Here is a 22,014-nt window from a genome sequence, read left to right as displayed (position 1 = left end):
AAGCATCTATTTCCCCCTTATTAAAATATAAAAATTCGTAGAACCGGAAAAAAATTGGATGAGAGCAGTAGGAAATCCTCCTCACAAATGTAATTGGCTTGTGAATAAATCAGGCGAATTTGCCTGGTTTGGGACTTGGAGGATTCCAGGGTGGCTTATTGGTGGGAACTCCAGGCTTGTGCAGGGGTAGAAACAGTAGGAGGGAATCCACATTAAAGCCTTCTGGACCCCTGATGACATGCTAAGAGCAGGAAGCCAGGTAACAAATATTTATCCCAACAAAGGGAGCTAGGAAGTGGGGTGGCCAATGGACTGGTATTACACCACCAGTGTTGTAGTGCAGCCAGGACTCACAGGACTCATAGGGGCTGTTCCCACACAGTCATTGAGTGTGGGTTGTTGTTGAATTGTGGGTTGTTTGTTGAATCATAGATTAGCATGTTGTCTGAACCCAGGACATTTTCCACGGGGTGGCTTGTTAACCACCCAGAACAACCCAAGAACAAACCATAGGTTCTCAGAGTGGCTTGTTTGAGAAAAACAAATGCAATCTGACCAGCACAGAATAAAGTGGAAATATTACTTCTCGTGCTCTCAACACTACATTTCTGTTAATCCATTTCAGCCTAGGATTCCATTAGCTCTTTTAGCAGCTGCATCACATTTCTGGCTCATGCTCAGCACATGAGCAACAATGACACCTCACTCCTTTTCACAGTATCGCAGCCAAGCCAGGTCACCTTTGATTTTACGTTACCTGGCTGGGTGACCAGCCAGATGGGCGAGTAATAAATTTAATAATAATAATAATAATAATAATAATAATAATAATAATAATAATACCTAAAAGCAGGACTTTAAATTTCTCTTTGATCAATTTCACCACTCCAGCTTATCAAGGTAGCTTTACATCTTGATTTTGCCTTTGGTGTTAGCCCTCCCCACTCCACGCCCAGCTTTCTTTCATTCGTAAATCTGATCAGCATGTGCACTGGTGGCAGATGAAATGGCGGTGATTAACCAGGAAAAATATTTTGGTGTAGTGATGGATACCTTAATGAAAAGTTTGACTCAGAGCACTGTGCTGATTGGAAAGGTAAATTATATACTGGCCTGGTTTGCACAGAACGAGAAGCCACCGGGGGCAAATTTCCCCACGAGGCTTCTCATTGCAACGGCAGCCGCCATCTTGAATATTTGGGGTGCAGTAGAGGCATGCGGTAGCTTCTTGTTACTAGGGATGGCGGAGAATTCCGCCATGGACTCCAGTGAGGCCGGATTCCAAAGAATCCCTGTGGGGAAATTCGCCCCGGAGTCCGTGGCAGAACAGAGCAATCCCCCCCGCCACCCCACGAAGACTGCGTGGACCGGATCCTACCTGCCTCTGGCAGGTCCGGATCCTGCCACTGCTGGCCGCCATCCGGGCTGCGGCCACGAATGGCATCCTGCGTAGCGCGCGCCATTGGCGTGCCTCCCTTTGGCCATGATAGGCTACGTAAGGATTTACGGAGCCTATCACGGCAAAAAAGGGGGCACGCAAATGGCGTCCATTACGCCATTTGCGTGCCTCCCTTTTTGCCATGATAGGCTACATAAATCCTTACTTAGCCTATCACAGCAAAGCAGGGATGCCATTTGCGGCCGCAGCCAGAAGTCAGGCTGCGGCGGGCGGCCCCAGCCAGCGGCTCCGCGGATTCACTGCGCAGCAGAGCTGGCCGGGGAGGATTCCAGGGGGGAGGAACGGATCAACTCCCCCCCGTTGAGGATTCCAGCGGGAGGAACGGATCACCTCCCCCCCGGTGGACCCCCCGCAGACGCAGGTAAGTGGGGTTTCGTAGACCCCTACTTGTTACATGCAAACCAAGTGAGGGTGGCTTGTGGAGGTGGTTGACAAGCCACCCACAACCCTAAAACAGCCCATGGGTTCTGGGTGGCTTATCAACCACCCTAACCACCCACCCTAGCCGGGCTCACATGTAATGAGAGAAGCTGTGATGGCATGCACTGGCAACCTGGCACCCATGGGCACCACAACCCGCCATGGCTAATAATCCAGGGCAATTGTGCGAATCAGGCTGCTGCCTCATAATGTCCTTCCTTGTATAAATATATGGTGTAGCGCCACATCAGGAATACTTTGTCCAGTTTTGGTACAGCATCTCATAAAGCTGGAAAAGGTGTAGTAAAGGACAGAGAGTTGGAACATCTTATGACAAAAGGCTGAAGAATTTGGGGCTATTTAGCTTAGAAAAATGACCATGGAAGGGGAATATGAGAGACATTTCTAAAAATTCAATATAGTCTGGAGATAAAATGTTTATTTCACTCACTTTCGGACCAATAAGACATCCAGCCGGGGGCAGGCACATGCAACCATCCTTTACCTTTGAATTGCTGTATGATGCAAAATGAATCCTATGGGGAAGGGAGATGTAGAGTTGGGAGTAACAATGGACGAAGGCTCACGCACCGCAACAGAGAGAACAGCTCTAATAGCACCCAATAATAGTCTTCACAAACATGTAGGAAGAAAGCCAGACCATGAAGCACATGGTCTTCGATGTCTATATACTAATGCCCAGAGTATGGGAAACAAACAGAACGAACTTGAACTCCTAATACAGGAGGGAAATTATGACTTGATAGGTGTAACTGAGACTTGGTGGGATGACTCTCATGACTGGAATACAGCAATTGAAGGATATAACTTGTTCAAAAAGAACAGGAGGAACAGAAAGGGAGGTGGGGTTGCACTGTATGTGAAAAATACATATCTCTGCACAGAAATACAGGAGGATGTGCTTGGTAGCCCCATCGAGAGCATCTGGATCAAAATAAATGGAGCAAAGAATAAAAGGAACCTGGTGGTCGGAGTCTACTACCGGCCACCCAATCAAGGAGAAGACGAGGATGAAACTTTTGAAAAGCAAATAGCCAATGTTTCAAGGAATCATGATGTAGCAGTAATGGGGGACTTCAATTTCCCTGATATTGGTTGGGAGACAAATTCTGCAAAACATGGCCCCTCCAGGAAATTCCTGACTTGTGTGGCGGATAACTTCCTCCTACAGAAAGTAGAGGAAGGAACTAGAGGATTGGCTATCCTTCACTCGATCCTAACCAACAGGGATGACTTAGTAGATAAAGTAGCAGTTACAGGAACTCTGGGGGAAAGCGACCATGTTATACTTGAGTTCTTGGTTCTAAGGGAAGCAAAAGCTGAGTGTAGTCAAATGCGTACCCTGGATTTAGGAAAGCAGGTTTTAATGAACTCAGAACAATGACAAGTAAGGTCCCATGGCAAGCGACTCCAACAAGAAAAGGAGTCCAAGATGGGTGGGAGTTTTTAAAAAAGGAAATGTTCAATTACAAACAATTCCAACAAGAAGAAAAGGTGGAAGACAACAGAAGAAGCCAATGTGGCTTCACAAAAAGCTTAGGGATGGCCTGAAAACAAAAAAGGACACATATAGGAAGTGGAAGGAAGGCCAGGCAACAAAGGAAGAGTACAGGCAGGTAGCACAGAATTGCAGGGATGGTGTCAGGAAGGCTAAAGCTGAGAACGAGCTGAGGTTAGCGAGGGATGCTAAAAGCAACAAAAAGGTTTTCTTCAGCTATGTGCATAGTAAAAGACAGAGGAAAGAAATGGTGGTTCAGCTATTAAATAAGGATGGCAAAATGATCACAGATGACAAAGAAAAGGCAGAGGTGCTCAATTCATACTTTGGCTCAGTCTTCTCCCAAAAGAGGGTCTATGAGCCCTCTGGCAAAGGCAAAGCACAGGCTGAGGGGGCAGGGCTGCGCCTTGAAATCGATAGGCATATGATCAAGGAACACCTCATTACTTTGAATGAGTTCAAGTCTCCAGGGCCAGATGAACTGCATCCTAGAGAAATAAAAGAACTGGCAGAAGAACTCTCAGAACCACTGTCTATTCTCTTTGAGAAATCATGCAGCTCTACCTCTCATTCAAATCTTCACCAAGGTTGGCCGTAGAATCCCTGTCCAAATGTCTGGAGATGGTGAGTGGCTGGATGGGGAGGAATAAGCTGAAGCTGAACCCTGACAAGACCGAGGTACTTTTGGTGGGAGACAAGAGGAGGTTGGGGGTTGTTGACCTGGTGTTGAATGGGGTACGGCTACCCTTGAAGGACCAGGTCCGCAGCCTGGGGGTCATTTTGGACTCCCAGCTGTCCATGGAGGCTCAGGTGTCAGCTGTGAGCCGGACAGCGCTGTATCAACTCCATCTGATACGGCGGCTGCGCCCCTTCCTTCCTGACCATCTGCTCCCATCGGTAGCACATGCCCTGGTCTCCTCTCGTTTAGACTGCTGTAATGCGCTCTACGTGGGGTTACCCTTGAAGACAGTTCGGAAACTGCAGCTGGTACAGAACGCGGCGGCTCGCCTGATTAAAGGCAGCCGCCAGCGAGATCACATCACTCCAGTGCACTGGTTACCAGTTGTTTTCCGGGCCATGTTCAAGGTGTTGGTTTTGACCTTTAAAACCCTATATGGTTCCGGCCCAGCCTATCTTAAGGAGCGCCTCCAGCAGCACCAGACAGGCCGCTTAACAAGATCAGCCTCGGATGGCCTTCTCTCTGTCCCATCAGCCAGGACAGCTAGACTGGTGGGGACGAGGGAGAGGGCCTTCTCTGTGGTGGCCCCCACTCTGTGGAACTCCCTCCCTAGGGAACTCCGTCATGCCCCCTCTTTAATGAGCTTCCGTCGTGCATTAAAAACGTGGCTGTTCAGGCAGGCATTTGGGGTGGGTTAGGGTATTTTAGAAAATGTTTTTATTGTAGAATTTTATTGTTTTAAACTGTTTTATTGTATGTTGTACATCGCCCAGAGTGGCTGGGTGACCAGCCAGATGGGCGATTAATAAATTTAATAATAATAATAATAATAATGGAGGACAGGGGAAGTGCCAGATGACTGGAGGAGGGCTAATGTTGTCCCTATCTTCAAAAAGGGTAAAAAGGGAGAACCTGGGAACTACAGATCAGTCAGTGTGACATCAATCCCTGGGAAATTTCTGGAGCAGATGATAAAGCAATCCATCTGTAAGCATCTTGAAAACAATGCAGTGATGACTCGACGCCAACATGGATTTGCCAAGAACAAATCCTGTCAGATTAATCTGATCTCATTTTTTGATCAAGTAACCTCCCTTGTGGACTGTGGGAATGCTTTAGACCTAATATACCTCGACTTCAGCAAAGCTTTCAACGAATTGCCCCATGATGTCCTGATGAGCAAACTAGCTCAAAGTGGGCTAGATGAAACAACAATCCAGTGGATCCACAGTTGGCTACAGAATCAGACTCAAACAGTGCTTATCAATGGGATCATCTCAAACTGGGGAGAGGTAACGAGCAGCATACCTTGGGCTCAGTCCTGGGCCCAGTGCTCTTCAACTTTTTTATTAATGACTTGGAGAAGGAGGTGCAGGGAATGTTGATCAAATCTGCAGATGACACAAAATTGGGCAGGATAGCTAATACTTTGGAAGACAGAAACAAAATTCAAAGGGATCTTGATAGACTGGAGTGCTGGGCAGAAAACACCTAGGAAAAAGAAACCAAATGTACAGTTACAAGATGGGGGATACGTGGCTCAACAACACTACAAGAGAGAAGGATCTTGGAATTGTTGTCGATCACAAGCTGAATATGAGCCAACAATGTGATGTGGCTGCAAAAAAGGCAAATGCTCTTTTGGGCTGCTTTAATAGAAGCATAGCTTCCAAATCCTGGGAAGTACTAGTTCCCCTCTACTCAGCACTGGTTAGGCCTCCTCTGGAGTACTGTGTCCAGTTCTGGGCACCACTTTTTAAGAAGGAAGCAGACAAACTGGAGAGGGTTCAGAGGAAGGCAATGAAGATGATCAGGGGACTGGAAACAAAGCCCTATGAAGAGAGACTGAACGAACTGGGCATGTTTAGCCTTGAGAAGAGAAGACTGAGGGGAGATATGATAGCGCTCTTCAAGTACTTGCAAGGTTGTCACAGAGAGGCAGGCCAGGATCTCTTCTTGATCATCCCAGAGTGCAGGACACGGAATAATGGGTTCTAGTTACAGGAAGCCAGATTCCGGCTGAATATCAGGAAAAACTACCTGACTGTTAGAGCAACAATGGAATCAATTCCTAGGGAGGTGGTAGACTCTCCCACACTGGAGGCATTCAAGACAAGGCTGGACAGCCATCTGACAGGGATGCTCTGACTTAGATTCCAGCATTGAGCAGGGGGTTGGACTTGATGAGCTTCCAACCCTAGTATTCCATGATTCTATTCTATGATTCTATGACTTTGATATGAATTTTTGATATGAATTGTTCACAACATTGCAGTTTCTCCCCACCCTATTAAGAGGAGTGTTCCTATTCAGGGGGTCCAGAGAACCTGTAGTGCTCTTAGAGTGGCCACTTATGAATCACCCAGAAAGAGGATAAAAGATATGCTAATTTATATGTATGGATGCAAATATAGAAATATTTATGATAATTTAAACAGAAATACAGTACATCTCACTATTTTGTGGAAGTGAGCCATGAGCCTCCAAGATGACCTTGGAGTCTGTGTTCGTCAGTTATACTCCATTCTCAGTTCTGCTTTTTCTACCTAACTTGATCAAAATGGTTCTTTGAAAACTGCTCATTTGTCCGGTATGAATATCTCCCCTTGCTTGACCATATCATAGTTGGGCCTTTGTGAATGGTTTCAATGTGACTGACAAACTTACATTTCTGAAGCTAAACATGTTTGCACCTGATGATTATGGGCATGTTTAGCCTTGAGAAGAGAAGACTGAGGGGAGATATGATAGCACTCTTCAAGTACTTGAAAGGTTGTCACGGAGGGGAAGGCCGGGATCTCTTCTCGATCATCCCAGAATGATCAAGGAAGCCAGGATTCTGGCTGAACATCAGGAAAAACTACCTGACTGTTAGAGCAAGATGACAGTGGAACCAATTCCCTAGGGAGGTAGTGGGCTCTCCCACACGGGAGGCATTCAAGACGAAGCTGGACAGCCGTCTGTCAGAGATGCTTTGACTTAGATTCCTGCACTGAGTGGGGAGTTGGACTCAGTGGTCTTATAGGCCCCTTCCAACCCTAATGTTCTTGGATTCTAGGATTATTTGGATGGGATGCCACCTCAGGAAGCCCCTTGGCTTCTTGGACAGTGAGCAGGCGATACATATAACAAATGTTTCATTTCTGGGCAGGGAGCAGGTGGCCTTTCAGATGTTGTGGAACTACAGTTCCTATGATCCCTCACCACTGGCTATGCTGGCCAGCGCTGATGGGAGTTGTAGTTCACCAACATCTGGGGGGTCCGTACCCTTGACCTGAGGAGACATGTATAGGATTGTGCTTTAAGGCACCATGAAATCAAACAGTTGTGACTAGTTCAATTAATTTACAGTTTCAGTGGAACTTAGGCCCTGTGCAGGCATTCTGCATCTGAATACAGTAAACATGTGAGGAGGGGGACGTGTGCTAACCCCACCCCTCTCCTTGCATGTTTCTGTTGCCCTCTACCTGTGGAGGGTGATATCCTGAAGAGAAGAGACTCCTGTGTCTGTGGATGCTCTCCACGTGATTTTCCTTTCTAGGCATTTAATCCTTGGGTTTCTTCAGGGGCAATGGGGAAGGCATCAGAAGAAGTGAATATAACTCAACCGTTTATCTTTAGCAGGAGTTATTCTTCCCTGTTTCACTGAACACATGAGGAGAAGGGCATGACAGCCCCGTGCCCTTCCTTCTATCACCCTGTATACATGGAGAGCGATGGCCTGAAAAGGAAAGCCTTGTGTACGCGTGGAGGCTCTCCACACAATCTAGGGCCCAGAAGAACACCTGAAGAGGGCTTTTGCTGCAAGTCATGCTGTCTGGGAGGTCTCTAGTTAGAAGAACCTCCCAAATGCCAGAGACATTAACAAGTATTAGACAAGTTTATTTGCCTGGTTACTTTTGAAGCTAGGGTTTTTTTTTTCCTTCTTAGGCTGCAACCCTATACACACTTACCTGGCAGTAAGACCCATTGGACTAAATCCAGGTTACTTTTGAGTAGGCATGAATGTACTGCACAAGTGGTAAAATTGACAGCTGTTCATCGCAGACAATGGAGGAATCCAGGGTTTCATACTGAAGCTGTGATTTGGCAGCAGCGGTTCAAAGAAACAAAGAAAGAAGTAGCAAAAACATGACTTAAAAACCTAAGAACCATGCCAAAGGCCTATCTAATCCAACATTCTGTTCCCACAATGGCTAACTAGATGCCAGAGAGGGAGAGGGAGAGAGAGAGCAAAAGAAGTAGTAAAGACATGAGTCCAATCTCTTTTAACTTCAGGGGTGCTTCCAGAAAAGTTTTTTATAACACCATCACCCTGCAGTCAGGCCCAGTCAGGCCCTGTCACTCCCTATCACTCACTCTTCCCATCTGTCATTCTGACTCCACCCACACATCTTCTACTCACACATTCTCTCCACCTCCCATCAACATTCTAAACAACTGTATACCTACTTTTGGGGCACTCTGTATATACACACACATACACGTGATCTGAAACACATGGATGTTTTCTTTCCTGAGACTCCTCCCATACGCACCTTATAACCATTGATATATATCTTCCTTGTTCCATTGCCCAGCTCCAAAGTCATCTTAGTAGCACTTGGAGAGAGTCAAAGTATTTTTCTTTATGGGATTATACTTCTATAGCAGAGCCCAGGAGCCACAAGGTTAATCTTCCTGCTTCTTGTTAAAGCAGAACTCAGGCACAAAGAGGACGTCTGTGTCAAGGGAAAGTCACTCCCACTGGCCACATTTACCAGGATGTTACTTATATTACTTTTTGGTGACACAGGGTATACAGGATGCTGTTCTTTAATTATTCACACACATTCTTTTCAATGCAACATTCAGTTGCAAAGGGAGAAGGCCCAGACAACCAAGGGGTCAGCAGCTGAATCAAAGAGCATGTGATGTACAGAACCAAGCACATTTGATCACAGTTTGAGTGTTCATAATTAGCAACACACTCTCTAGTCCATAAGGTAGTAGAGAAATAGATTTCCCCTAGAATTTAAAATCCAGATATGGCCTGGGTGTGTGCTCTAGTCACTAAAAACAGCCTTTTGTCAAAGCGCATTGACTCCCTCCTCTTCTGGTGGGAGAGCCCAGCAATTGGGGGGGGGGGTGGAGGGGGAGCTCCTTGTTTGGAGGGGAGCTTGCCCCCCGCCCCCCTCTACCACTGCTCCTGTCATACACAGGATTATACTGTAAATGTGCAACAAGTTCAAAAGCAAATCTCTGTTTTACTGTGTGGAATACTGGGATTTATGGAGTGCTCCATGGGACATGTGCACACATGGGACTGGGTGGGGCCGTCATTGCAGCATCTGGCACATGAGTGGGTCATTAGCCAGTCTAGATGTCAGCCAAGGCGTTAGCTAGGCCAAATAAAGTCACAGGCTTATATTCTGTGAGAGCACAACTGCTACTGGGACTTTATTTCATAATATTCTTGTAGTGTACAGCAGGCAGAGAAGAGGAACATGGAGGGGGTGTGACCTTTAACACAAGAATGAGGTTGCAATCCTACGCACACTTATCTAAGAGTAAGTCCCACTGAACACAGTCAGACTTACCTTTGAGTAGCCAGATACAGGATTGTTCTGTAAGCAGGGATGGCAGAGAATTCCGCCACAGATTCCAGTCCCCCAGAATCCATGGTGGAACGTCCTCCTGCCCCCCCTGCCCCCCGCAGCGGGGCTCCGGTGGCGGCGGGGCTCCGGTGGCGGCTCCGGTGACTGGTCTCCTGGCTGGCCACGGCCGGGCTGCTGCCGCTGCCATTGCCATCCTTGCAGCCATGATAGGCTACGTAAGAATTTACATAGCCTATCACGGCTACCCCCCCAAAAAAAACCCAGCATACACAAATGGCAGCGGCTCCGGCGGCTGCCATTTGCATTCCCTATTTTTCGCCAATTTATCTTACGTAAATATTTACGTAAGATAAATGGGAGAAAAATAGGGAACACAAATGGCGGCCGCCGGAGCTGCCACCATTTGCATACACTGCGGGGTTTTGGGGGGGGTAGCTGTGATAGGCTATGTAAATTCTTACGTAGCCTATCATGGCTGCCTGGCTGGACACAAATGGCGGCCGCTACGGCAGCTGCCATTTGCGTCTGCAGCAGCCTGTCTGCAGCCGGAAATCCGGCTGCGGACGGTCCTGGCCGGCTGCTCCATGGCCTGGCCACGGAGTGGAGCCAGCCGTTGAGGATTCCTGGGGGGAGGACCGGATCGCCTCCCCCCCGTCGAGGATTCCGGGGGGAGGGACGGAGCGCCTCCCCCCCCACCGCGAAAGATTCCGCGAAAAGGTCAGTGAGTTTCGTACATCCCTATCTGTAAGAACACTGTGAGTTTGCAAGTGTGTCCCTTTTTTATCTGTGAAATAATGACACTTCGGTGTCCTCTCTTCAGTCCCCAGGAGACTGGACGGCCATGTTCTTCACATTACCCAGTCCCAGCACCACGAAAGGAAGCGAGTGACATCCACTTACCTCTGCAAGGTGCTTCTAACATCCTAGAAGGAAGAGAGAGAGAAAGAGGAGGGGACTCAGTGCCTGCCATGGAGACTCTGGAGGATGATGATGTCCTTTGGATCTCTTGTGTTCTGCTGGTGTTGGTCTGCCTAGCACACTCCACTCAAGGACTGGGGAACAGCTACATCAAGAGGGAGTTTGTTACAGAACTTATTAAAGAGAGGGCAAATTGTTATCTGGATTTCTTGTGTGGAGAAGCTTTATGAGATAATTAAGGTAACAGGTAAAGTGGAGCCGTTATGGCTCAGGACAGCAATCGAAGAAAACAGACATTGGGCATCTCTACACCAGCCTAAAATCCTGCATTTAAAACGGGGCTTTCTGCTTCCGTTTTAAATGCAGGATCACAATGACTCCCTTTTTCACCAGCTTCCCTTCCTCCCCCGCTTCGCCCTCCTTCTCCCCGTATCTGAATCTTCCATTATCTTTCATTGATCTCACTCGTCTTCTTGCTGCTTTTCCTCTTTTCAAGGAGGGAACTCAAGGGGGACACAACAGGGTAATTTGATAGCTCATTATCTGCGATCTATTTAAAAATGGAACAAAGGGCATTTAGTGCAGGAGACACCTTGAATGATCACAGTGTCATGTAAAGAGTCTGCAAACCTCCATGAAGGAGCAATCTCAATTGCAGGATAAAAGCTCTAACAGCCTCTTTATAAGTAAAGCTGATGCCAAAAACACTGAGATGCGGTGGAGACACTTGAGAACAATATTTAAGAACTGATACCCTTCCAATATTACATTTGTATTGACCCCCTAACACAAAGGAGCCAGGCCAGGACAGAATGTCCCGTAATGATAGGAGTGATGCAATAAGTCACAAAATGTCCACATAATCCATATTCCGGTACCGTTTCTGGCCAATAGACAGTAGTCCAGAATATGGCTCAGAATACCAACTTCCAAGTGAGCTGAACCAACCACATTCACCAGTCACACATGCCTAGCTGGGAGTAATGCACTAAGCCATGAAACCTAATTCTGGTATCCTTTCTGGGCAATACTTTGTATTATGAAAAACATCCCAGAATACCAACTTCCGAGTCAGTCAAACTAACCAAATTCAACAGTCACATGACTAGATGGGAATGCTGCAAGAAGACACAAAACCTCCACAAAAACCTTTCTGGGCAATAATCCATATTCCAGAAAATGGCCTGGAATGCTCTTTGTGAAAGAAAAATATTGCACCGAGGAGCAAACCACGTGAGTAACATCATGTGTAGTTTGCCCCTTAGAGAAAGGAAGTGAAGTATAAAGGGAGGGCAATTTGGGGGACTTTGCTGGGGTCTAGATAGGGCTACCTATTCCTTTCTCTGCATTAACTCATTTTTTCATGCGGTCATGCTGATGTTTGTAGTGCCCTCTTTTAGGACAAGAAAATACTCTCAGAACATAGCACAGCCCCTTAAAATAAGAGGAATGCTGAAATGACAAGAGTCCCAGCTCTGAAGCAGTACGTAAGAGGAGTCCTGCTCCATCACTACAAGGGTCTGTCTAGTCCAGCATCGTGGATAAGAGAGTCTACCGACATTAAATAAAAAAAGCACTAGTCCACAGTAATGTAAACACACTGTCATGTTCCTCTATGTGTAAGAGAGCTAATTCTTAGCAGCATGAACTGGAGCCCCTCACATCTTGTATATGTGAAGGAGGCATAGAAAGGATTGGGGCCACTTTTCCCCTGGAGCAGAGGTTGGCCTTTTTCTGCTATTGTATTACCTGCAGGAGCCCCCTCTCTGTTTGCTGAATCTTCTTCTCCACCTCCTGGATGATGGGTTCAAGAGAGGTGACTATCATGGAGGTTCTGGTCATGAACTCATCCGTTTTGCTTGCAATCGTCTTCTCCAGCTCTTCCATCTGCGCCAGCAGAAGCTTCTCTGCATCTTCCAGAATCTGTCATAGTCGTCTGAACTCAGCCACCATCTTTCCCCCCTCTACTTTTGTTTTCTTCTACAACAAGAAGATGGACGGAGCAGAAAGAGTAGCAGCAGCCAGTGTTAGGAATATAGTCAGTGATCTCTGGAGCATCAAGAGGTCAGTCATGAGAATTCCCTAGGAAGGGCCTGTGCATCTTTTCACAGAGATTACTTCAATATGCAGCAAGGAAAGAGCTCCCCCAAAACTGGCAAGGGCCCACCTTAAGAATGACCTTGCTGGTTTGCACAATTCCAGGGTGGTTAATAAGCTACAGTGACTGGGTTTGCATGACATGCTAACCAACGATGGTTTATTTTCCCAAACAACCATCCTTGGTTAGCGTGCCGTGTAAACCCAGACTGTGCTTCTTAGGGTGGGTTGTTTTTCCCAAACTACCAACCCAGAGATCCCACAGTCTGCAGAATGGGTTATTTTATCCACGAAGGGTGGGTGTGTCGTCTGCCAGCCCATCATGGGTAAAGGGCATTGAGCAGCGAGCCACTTGGCAAGAGCAGCAGAAACCCCTGCTACTCTTGCAGAGTGGGGCCATGATCACCATTTGCCACCACGCTCAAGCCTCTGCCCATGCCCCTTCCCCCTGGCCAGTGACAGTTCCTCCAATGGTGCCCAAACAGCACCTTGGAGGGGCTGTCTCCTGCTCCCTTCGCCCCCGCCCATCCCCCCTTCCCAGCTCCGATCACAATCGCGATTGGGGCTGGGTCCCATTTTAAAAAAAACATTCCCAGTCCTGTTTTTGTGCAAAAAGAGGACTGGGAAACATTTTCTCCACTTCCCCACAACTGGGAATGTACACAAATGTGGGCTCTTTTAATATTTTCCCCCTTTGGTTTCCCGCTGCTGCGCACCAAAAGACACTGGCTCCCCCCCCCCCCGCACCCTTGCATGTTGTCCAAATATGCCGTGGTGTAGACAGGGAGAGCCGGTATCCAGCCTCACGATCACTGCCTCTGCTTTGCTGGTGTCAGTTTTGACAGCTGTCAAAAGCAAGGCAGAGACAGTGATCCCTATGGGGGGTGGGTGGAAGAAGGGTCTTAAACACTCACTTACCTGCAGGATCCCCCTTCATGCCAGGGTGTGCCAGCACCCCAGGGGGGTCCTCAACTTGGCCATCCACTCCTCCCTACCTACCCATCCTCCCCTGAAAAACCATTTTGCCCTAGTTCAGGAGAGAGATGCTTGAGTTTTAAAAGGCAAGCTGAAAGAAGCGCCTTTTCCCTGAACTGGGGGGAAATGATTTTCGGGGAGGGAACGATGGGGGGGGGGTGTTAACCACCCTGAACAACCCAACAACAACCCATGGGTTCTCAAGGTGGCTTGTTCGAAAACAGTAAGCCACGTTGCATGATTAACAAGCCACTCTATGGAAAACATACTGCATTCAGACAACACGATATCCCACAGTTTAACAGTACCCACGGTTCATCAACAACCCACACTCAACCACCGAGTGTGGGTTAATGTGTTGTGTGAACCCAGCCTGTGAGAGATCAGGCCGTTCCAAATAGGAGCAAGGAGCAAAACAAACACACAACTTTCTGCACTTTATATTCAACTTTTCCAGGTATTGATTCTTGACTATAGTAGCTTTTTCTTCCACTTCCCAGTAACAGCTACAAGCAGGCGTTGGCTTTCCGATTTTCTTTGTCTTTCACATGCCCACATTTCCTCTCTCTGCTTAACCAGGGTCATCAGGCCGAAATGATTCTGAAGAGAAAACAAAAGTTCCAGTTTAGTTTCTTTTTCGAGGTTTACTGTATATACAGACAAAACAGACAGAGGGGGAGGGGCAGAAAGAAACAGGCACGTTGAAGGCTATGCTGCTCTCTGCCCTGCATTCCAGGGTCTTTTATGGAGGCCTCTCAAGTGCCTTCTTTATCCCATTTTAGCGTCCAAATAGAGCCAGTGTGGTGTACTGGCTGAAGTGCTGGACTGGGAGTCGGGAGATCTGGGCTCTAGTCCCCACTCAGCCATGGAAGCTCACTGGGTGACTTTGGGCCAGTCACAGACTGGTCACAGACTGGCCCAGCCTACCTCACAGGGTTGTTGTTGTGAGGATAAAATGGAGAGGAGGAGGATTATGTACACCGCCTTGGATTCCTTGAGGAGAAAAGGTGGGATATAAATGTAATAAATAAATAAACAAACAAACAAATAAGATAGATAGATAGCTAGATAGAGCAAGTTACTAGCCCCAATTGGCATATTGTTTAACGCTCCTTGAGATGGGGAAAGGGAGAGCTTGTTCCCATCAACTTTATATCCAAATTGAGTTTACCTTCTAAAACAGAGTCACCATATTTTAGACAAGGAAATGTTTTGTTCTTGTTATTGCTGCAATAGTGTTCAAGGCCCTCCCCAGAGCAAAAATGGAAAGCAAGCATTTTCCCTCAAAGGGTTTCCTGATACGAATGCCAACCACAAGGGAGTGGCAACTCCCTTGACTGGTTCTAAGCGGAAAGGTGGATTATACACATTTCTGATTAAAACAAAACAAAAAGTAGAACCAAGTCAGATTTTCACCAAGTGGAAAAATGATGAGTAGCCAGGCAGCAAGCAGTCCTGATAAATATCCAGTCTCCCTGGTACATCCCGCATTATGCTCCACGCTTTCCATTGAGAGATCAGCCTGCACTTTTAAAATGGTTTAAGGAAGAGGACTGTGTAAGATAAAATCTTAAGAAGGGGGAGGAGAAAGAAAAGAGGAGTGAACCTCTAGGTCTGACATCTCTAATTCTGAGAGCTCAGGAGTTTCCCACACCTCGTAATGTAAGAGACACTCAAGAGTGCAAATGACTCAGTAAATGAGCTTGTAATGGGAAATTACAATTCACAGAATTCATATACTCACCCATTCACACACACATACATACCCCCATTCTCTCTCTCTCACACACACACACACACACACACAGAGCCAAGGCAGCTTCCACTTCACTTCTGTAGTGAAGAGGGAGCTGCTTCTTCAGGAACTGCCCCTTCAAAGGCTCCCACCTGTAGGGGGAGGTGAGGGGTTTGTGTAACCTTCAGGAGTGCCTTGAAGGACCAGCTCCTGCGAGAGCCAGCTCCGTATGCCCCTTGTCTGTCCTGCTGGGGAGAGGGAAGGGGTGTACAGAACCTCTTCTGGGAGGGGCAGACCTTTGGGAAGGAGAGGAGCCTTGCTGGGAGCCTCGGGGGTCTGGGTGGGGAGGACCTCTGACTTACGCATGGGATTATCCCAGTCATGTCCCAGTCATGTGCCTATCTGTTTGTCCATGTGCCTGTTCCTGGACAGGGATAGCTTAACCACAGTGATCCATGCACTGATGACCTCGTGACTTGACTACTGTAATGCTCACTATGTGGGGCTACCCTTGAGGCCGGTTTGGAAGATGCAGCTAGTGCCGAATGCCGCAGCGAGGCTGTTGAGTGGCGTGCCTTGCTATGCGCACATAATATCTGTGCTGAAAGAGCTGCACTGGCTGCCAGATTCAAAGTATTATTATTGACATATATAACCCTAAACAACTTAGGATCAGGTTATCTGAAAGACTGTCTATTCCGATGTAGACCCATTTATTTATTTATTTATTGCATTTATACCCCGCCTTTCTCCCTCTCGCAAGGAACTCAAGGCGGCTTACATTATCCTCCTCCTCACCGTTGTATCCTCACAACAACAACCCTGTGAGGTAGGTTGGGCTGAGAGTCTGTGACTGGCCCAAAGTCACCCAGTGAGCTTCCATGGCCAAGTGGGGACTAGAACCCGGATCTCCCGGCTCCCAGTCCGTCACTCTCACCACTACACTACACCGGCTCCCTTTGACCACAACGATCTTCAGGGGAAGCCTTGTTGTCCGTGCCACATCCTGCAGAGTCCCATTTGGCAGCAACATGGAATGGGCCTTCTGTGTGCTGGCCCTCTCCCTCTGGAATGACCTCCCATCTGCAGCACTTCAGGCACTGACGATCATGTGCTTTTGACCTTTATTAAAAACTTGTGCTTTTATAATGATGTACGGCAACAGCGCAAGCTCTCCCGCTGCCTGAAGTGGGAGAGCACACACAGCCCACTGCCACCTGCCATTACCCCCATTCTTCACCTTCTTCCCTCCCTGCCCACTGTGTCCATCTCCTCCCCACCTGCCCCTGTACCCCTCCCTTCCCACACCATCCAGCTCCACTTAGCCCACTCCGCCCTTCGGCACCGCAGTTCCCACACCACTGCTGCTCTTGGAAGAGTCGCATCAGCCAGAAAAGCGGCCAACGCATTAGACAGCCAGCCTGGCCCAAATGAGGGCTCCTTGCTTAGAGCCAGACACTGTGGGAGGAAGGGGGCATGCAGCCGCAGCTGATCCTCCGGGTGGGTGGGGGAGTGGAGGAGCATGCAATGCACTGCTCTGCTGCCTGAAGTGGGGGATTCACCCTGCCTTATGAGAGGACTGGCCCTGATGACATACCGTTTTATAGTTTGTTATAAACTGCTTCCAGATTTTGAAAATGGAAAGCAGTATATAATTTTTTAAAAATAAACAAATAAGGTGAAGTAAAAGGAAACTACAGATTGGGACCTGGCTTGGCAGAGAGGCTTGCAAAGTGTCCTTCTCAGATCAATTCCCATGGCTCTGAACTGCCTCCTGCTTGAGACTAAGGGACCATAAGGAGATGGCAGCAGCTCTGCTTGTGATTAAACGCCGCGAAGCAAACTTCAGTCTGATCCTGGACTAGTGGGACACCTTTTTAGAAGTGTGAGTAACATAATGTATCATTTGTTACATAGTCTACTGCTATTCGATTTTATTTCCATTTGTCAGTTCCACCGCATATAGCGTGCTTCTTATCTTTGCTCGCCTAACGGTAGTCTTTGCTAACACTTCCCTCCCGCAGAGTAGCTTTCCTGGAGCCACCCCCATGCCCCCAGAGGTTCAGAGAGCTCTGCAGAGTACTTCGCAAATCTAAGAGGGCCTCTTTATCGTCCATACACTCGGCGGCACATCTGGGTTTGCTGCCCTGTAATGTGTCAAATGGCCCTTGGGCGACAGGAAAAAGAAGGGTTGTGAGTTGTGTTCAGCCACAGGAAACCCTTCTGTCATGTCATGGAGGGGAGAAGCACCCATGGACCATCGCTAGTTAGGAAGAGTCAGGGTTTGGCTTGGGTTAGCAGTGGAGAAGAAGTTCAAGCTTGATTAGAGCATGACATAATTTGAATCAGCCTAGAGAAAGAAACCCTTTCCAGGCATTTGAGAATGAAACATCCTATTCTGAGAACATTAAAGGATTCCATTACGAAAGATGGAGATGATTCCCTACCTTATATTGTTCAGCAGCCTTTTCTTTGTCAAGCACAGTATGCCCTTTATGTTCTCGGGAGCCCTTACATTTCCAGCACACTAAGTCTTGATGTTCTTTGCAGAACAGGTCGAGTTTTTCCCTGTGTTCCACACACCTATCAGCTCTATTTGCCAGCTGCCGGTTGGACTGGAAATTTCCTTCCCGGATCTTAGCTTTGCAGTCAGGACACTCCAAGAACCCCATCGCTTCCCATGGCCCACTGTGGGTGAGGATGCAGCTCCGACAGACGCTGTGGCCGCAATGCACAGATACTGGGTCTCTCGGGTACCTCTTACAGATGGGGCACTTGGCTTTCAGTTCCATGGATGGTGGGTTTGAGGCCCTTAAGAATGATATCTCTGGGGTGTCGTTGTTATAAACAGCAGAACAGTGTGATGAAACAACCCTGGAGGAGAAAGAAATAAAAGCTGGGTTGCTGTTAAACCTAAAAAAAACCAAGATTATGGCAACCAGCTTGATTGACAACTGGCAAATAGAGGGAGAAAACGTGGAGGCAGTGACAGACTTTGTATTTCTAGGTGCAAAGATTACTGCAGACGCTGACTGCAGCCAGGAAATCAGAAGACGTTTACTTCTTGGGAGGAGAGCAATGACAAATCTTGCTAAAATAGTGTAGAGCAGAGACATCACACTGACAACAAAGGTCCGCATAGTTAAAGCAATGGTATTCCCCGTAGTAACCTATGGCTGCGAGAGCTGGACCATAAGGAAGGCTGAGTGAAGGAAGATAGATGCTTTTGAACTGTGGTGCTGGAGGAAAATTCCAAGAGTGCCTTGAACTGCAAGAAGATCAAACCAGCCCATACTCCTTGAAATAAAGCCAGACTGCTCACTTGAGGGAATGATATTAAAGGCAAAACTGAAGTACTTTGGCCACATCATGAGAAGACAGGATACCCTGGAGAAGATGCTGATGCTAGGGAAAGTGGAAGGCAAAAGGAAGAGGGGCCGACCAAGGGCAAGATGGATGGATGATATTCTGGAGGTGACGGACTTGACCTTGGGGGAGCTGGGGGTGGCGACGGCCGACAGGAAGCTCTAGCGTGGGCTGGTCCATGAAGTCATGAAGAGTCGGAAGTGACTGAACGAATAAACAAGAACAACAGTAACTATTTCACAGTCATTGGAGTGAGTCTGTAATGCAGGAGAGGGAAATATTTTTTGCGGGGGGAAGTTGGCCCCTATGAAACCCTTTGGGGGCATTCCAGATGCATATAGACACACACACACACACACCACTGACACTAAACCAGACAGACAGACAGATACATTTACATACATTTATGTTTACATATACATTTACATATACATACGCTCAGGAACATTCAGTGATCAGGGTGGTTGTTTCCTGGCTCTTACAGCAATCTTGCTCAGGACTGCTGCTGTTGTGGGATGGGGGGAGGTTAAAGCATACAAGCTGATGACACAGGTCTGCAAAACAGAAGTCGTCCCGGAACTGTGCAACATCCACTTAGGATACCCCAGAGGCCCTCGTTTCAGCCACCAACAGCTCAGAGACCAGTACCATCCTTAGTAGCTACTCCCAAATGGAGGAAGTCACTACAAATCACTGATCCTCCGGCCCTGGGAGGTAAAGGAAGCATCCTTTGATCATTACTAGCCATTACCAAGCAAAGAAGTATACAAAAGTCAGTCACTTGATAGCCATTACAAACTATTAAAATTAACTGAATGCAACAGGGAGAGATGTGGATGGATGGTTTCGCAGACCTTGGGAATAATGCGACCACCAGCCTTTTTTAGAGAAGACATCACTTCTACACAAACGAGCCAACCTAATGACCTCTCCGCTCTGGGCAGAAAACAACAGAATGAAATTTAATAGGGATAACGCACCTAGGAAAAAGGAACCAAATGCACAGTTACAAGATGGGGGATACTTGGCTCAACAATACCACAAGCGAGAAAGATCTTGGAATTGTGGTAGATCACAAGCTGAATATGAGCCAACAAGGTGATGTGGCTGCAAAAAAGGCAAATGCTATTTTGGGCTGCATTAATAGAAGTATAGCTTCCAAATCACGTGAAGTGCTAGTTCCCCTCTATTCAGTACTGCTTAGGCCTCATCTTGAGTACTGTGTCCAGTTCTGGGCGCCACATTTTAAGAAGGACACACTGGAGAGGGTTCAGAGGAGGGCAACGAAGATGATGAGGGGACTGGAAACAAAGCCCTGTGAGGCTTTGAAAGAACTGGGCGTGTTTAGCCTTGAGAAGAGAATACTGAGGGGAGATATGATAGCGCTCTTCAAGTACTTGAAAGATTGTCCCAGAGAGGAAGGCCAGGATCTCTTCTCGATCATTCCAGAGTGCAGGACACGGAATAATGGGCTCAAGTTACAGGCAGCCAGATTCTGGCTGAACATCAGGAAAAACTTCCTGTTAGAGCAATATGACAATGGAACCAATTCCCTAGGGAGGTGGTGGGCTGTCCCGCACTGGAGGCATTCAAGACGAGCCTGGACAGCTACTTGTCAGGGATGCTTCGACTTGGATTCCTGCATTGAGTAGGGGGTTGGACTCGATGGTCTCATAAGCCCCTTCCAACCCTACTATTCTATGATTCTAGTATCTTCCCAAACTAGAGGTGGGCAACCAAAATTGGGTGGTGGGCCAGATGACCCCTCCCCCAGCCCTCTGCTTGCCAAATGACATCAAGGGCGGCATGGCCATTCCCCCTTTTTAAAGTTTAAAAATACCACAGAAAACCAAAGTAAAACCGAGCAGCAGTTACAGCCCAGGGAAAGCCTGTATGAAGAGGCGTGTTTTCAGGAGGTGTTTAAAATATGTTATATTTTCTGCCTCCAGAACTGCATGGGGGAGGCTTTTCCAGAGGGTGGGTGCTGCTACAGAGAAGGCCCGCCATCGAGGTTCTTCATGGCAACATTCCGTACATTTTGGAATGACAAGCAGGACCTCCTCTGAAGATCTTAAATGTCGTCTGGGAAAAGGCCCGTGTGTACATTGGAGAAGGCCCACGTGCAGCAATGCCAGTTTGCCCGCCTGTGCCTTCTTCCATTGGGGAGAAGATGTGGAGCGGGCAAAGCCGTGATAGCTGACTGGCAGCCAGAGAAACGCTCACACACAGGGAAATCTCTGCTGTTGTCTCTGATTGTAGGTCGGAGATAACAGCAAGGACTCCTCCGGGGGGGCGGGGCTTGGAGCTTTCTGGCTGTACAGCAGATACTTGGCCATCTGCTGCTGCTGCTCTCAGAAATGGTGCCAACATTCAAGGCTCCCTTACTGCCCAGGCCTGTATCAACAGGGAAGAAAAAATGGCCTTTCCTGTTTGGGGGCCCTCCTGCTGCTCATTCTGACTGGGGCCCTGGATCTTGGCCCTGAAGTCCTGTCTTGATGGCGCCACAGCTTTTTGAAGGGACGAAGGGTGTGTATGTACAGATGTAACTATAGCCCAGGGTTGAGACTGGTTTTTCTGCTGCTGGGTGTGCTCAGCATCTCTTACTCCTGCATCTTCACTCTTACCATGCCGATTTCCTTTTCCTTTTTGCCCTTCACCCCATGGTTTAGGACAGAACCCTTACAATTTATTTATGTATTTAATTTCATTTCTATACCACCCAATAGCCGAAGCTCTCTGGGCGGTTCACAAAAATTAAAACCAAAGAGCACACAATAAAACAATATAAAATATATAAAACATTAAAACCACAGTATAACAATACAACCAGAATAAAACCTAACAGCTAAAATTACAGTTCAAACACCCTGCAAGTTTATCTCGTTAAATGTTTGGCAGTTCTTTCGATCTGAAAACAAAACAAAACCAGTCTCTCTTTTTTTTTTTTGGTCCTGTGAAAAAGTCTCTTTTTTTCATGACAGCAAGTGGCCAAGGAACAACAATTTTGACAAGTCTGAATATACAACCCCAGCCATTTTGTGCAGAAAAGGCTTTTTACCTGCAGTGCTAAGTATAAAGTTGATCAGTGCCAGTTCATGTATCTTCACACAGAACCTCGGGTGTGGGGTGGCGGCGGCGGGAGCAGCTATGGATGAGAAGCAAATACTACCTCCCTATGTTATTCAAAGCACAGCTTTCAGTTTCAATACTTTGTCACCTTCCAGTCCCTGCCCTCCCTCCCTGTCCGTA

At 47.5% G+C, this 22,014-nt stretch overlaps 1 protein-coding gene across 2 annotated transcripts; it reads right to left on the bottom strand.

Annotated features, from left to right (window-relative positions):
* Positions 1–2,284: 2,284 nt before the first annotated feature.
* LOC146355630 (uncharacterized) lies at positions 2,285–21,923 on the bottom strand. 2 transcript variants are annotated; one of them, XR_014787233.1, is made up of 6 exons: positions 21,824–21,923; positions 17,847–18,273; positions 12,342–14,264; positions 10,575–10,597; positions 8,031–8,156; positions 2,285–2,415 (listed from the first exon to the last, which is right to left on the bottom strand). XR_014787233.1 is itself a non-coding variant. In XM_084831140.1 (6 exons), the coding sequence occupies exons 3-6, from the start codon at positions 12,477–12,479 to the stop codon at positions 8,052–8,054; spliced, it is 330 nt and encodes a 109-aa protein (XP_084687266.1). In that variant the 5' UTR covers positions 12,480–14,264; positions 17,847–18,273; positions 21,824–21,923; the 3' UTR covers positions 7,661–8,051. The 2 variants fall into 2 exon arrangements, 1 of the variants encoding a protein (XP_084687266.1); XM_084831140.1 differs by lacking the exon at positions 2,285–2,415 and adding an exon at positions 8,616–8,679 and having other exon boundaries at positions 7,661–8,156.
* Positions 21,924–22,014: the final 91 nt, after the last annotated feature.

Source organism: Heloderma suspectum, chromosome 2 (assembly GCF_057233095.1).
Source record: "Heloderma suspectum isolate Gila_16-S chromosome 2, 16-S_ref, whole genome shotgun sequence".
Taxonomy (NCBI): domain Eukaryota; kingdom Metazoa; phylum Chordata; class Lepidosauria; order Squamata; family Helodermatidae; genus Heloderma; species Heloderma suspectum.
Note: the sequence above shows the minus strand (reverse complement) of the source record. Positions and strands in the feature narration are given on the sequence as shown.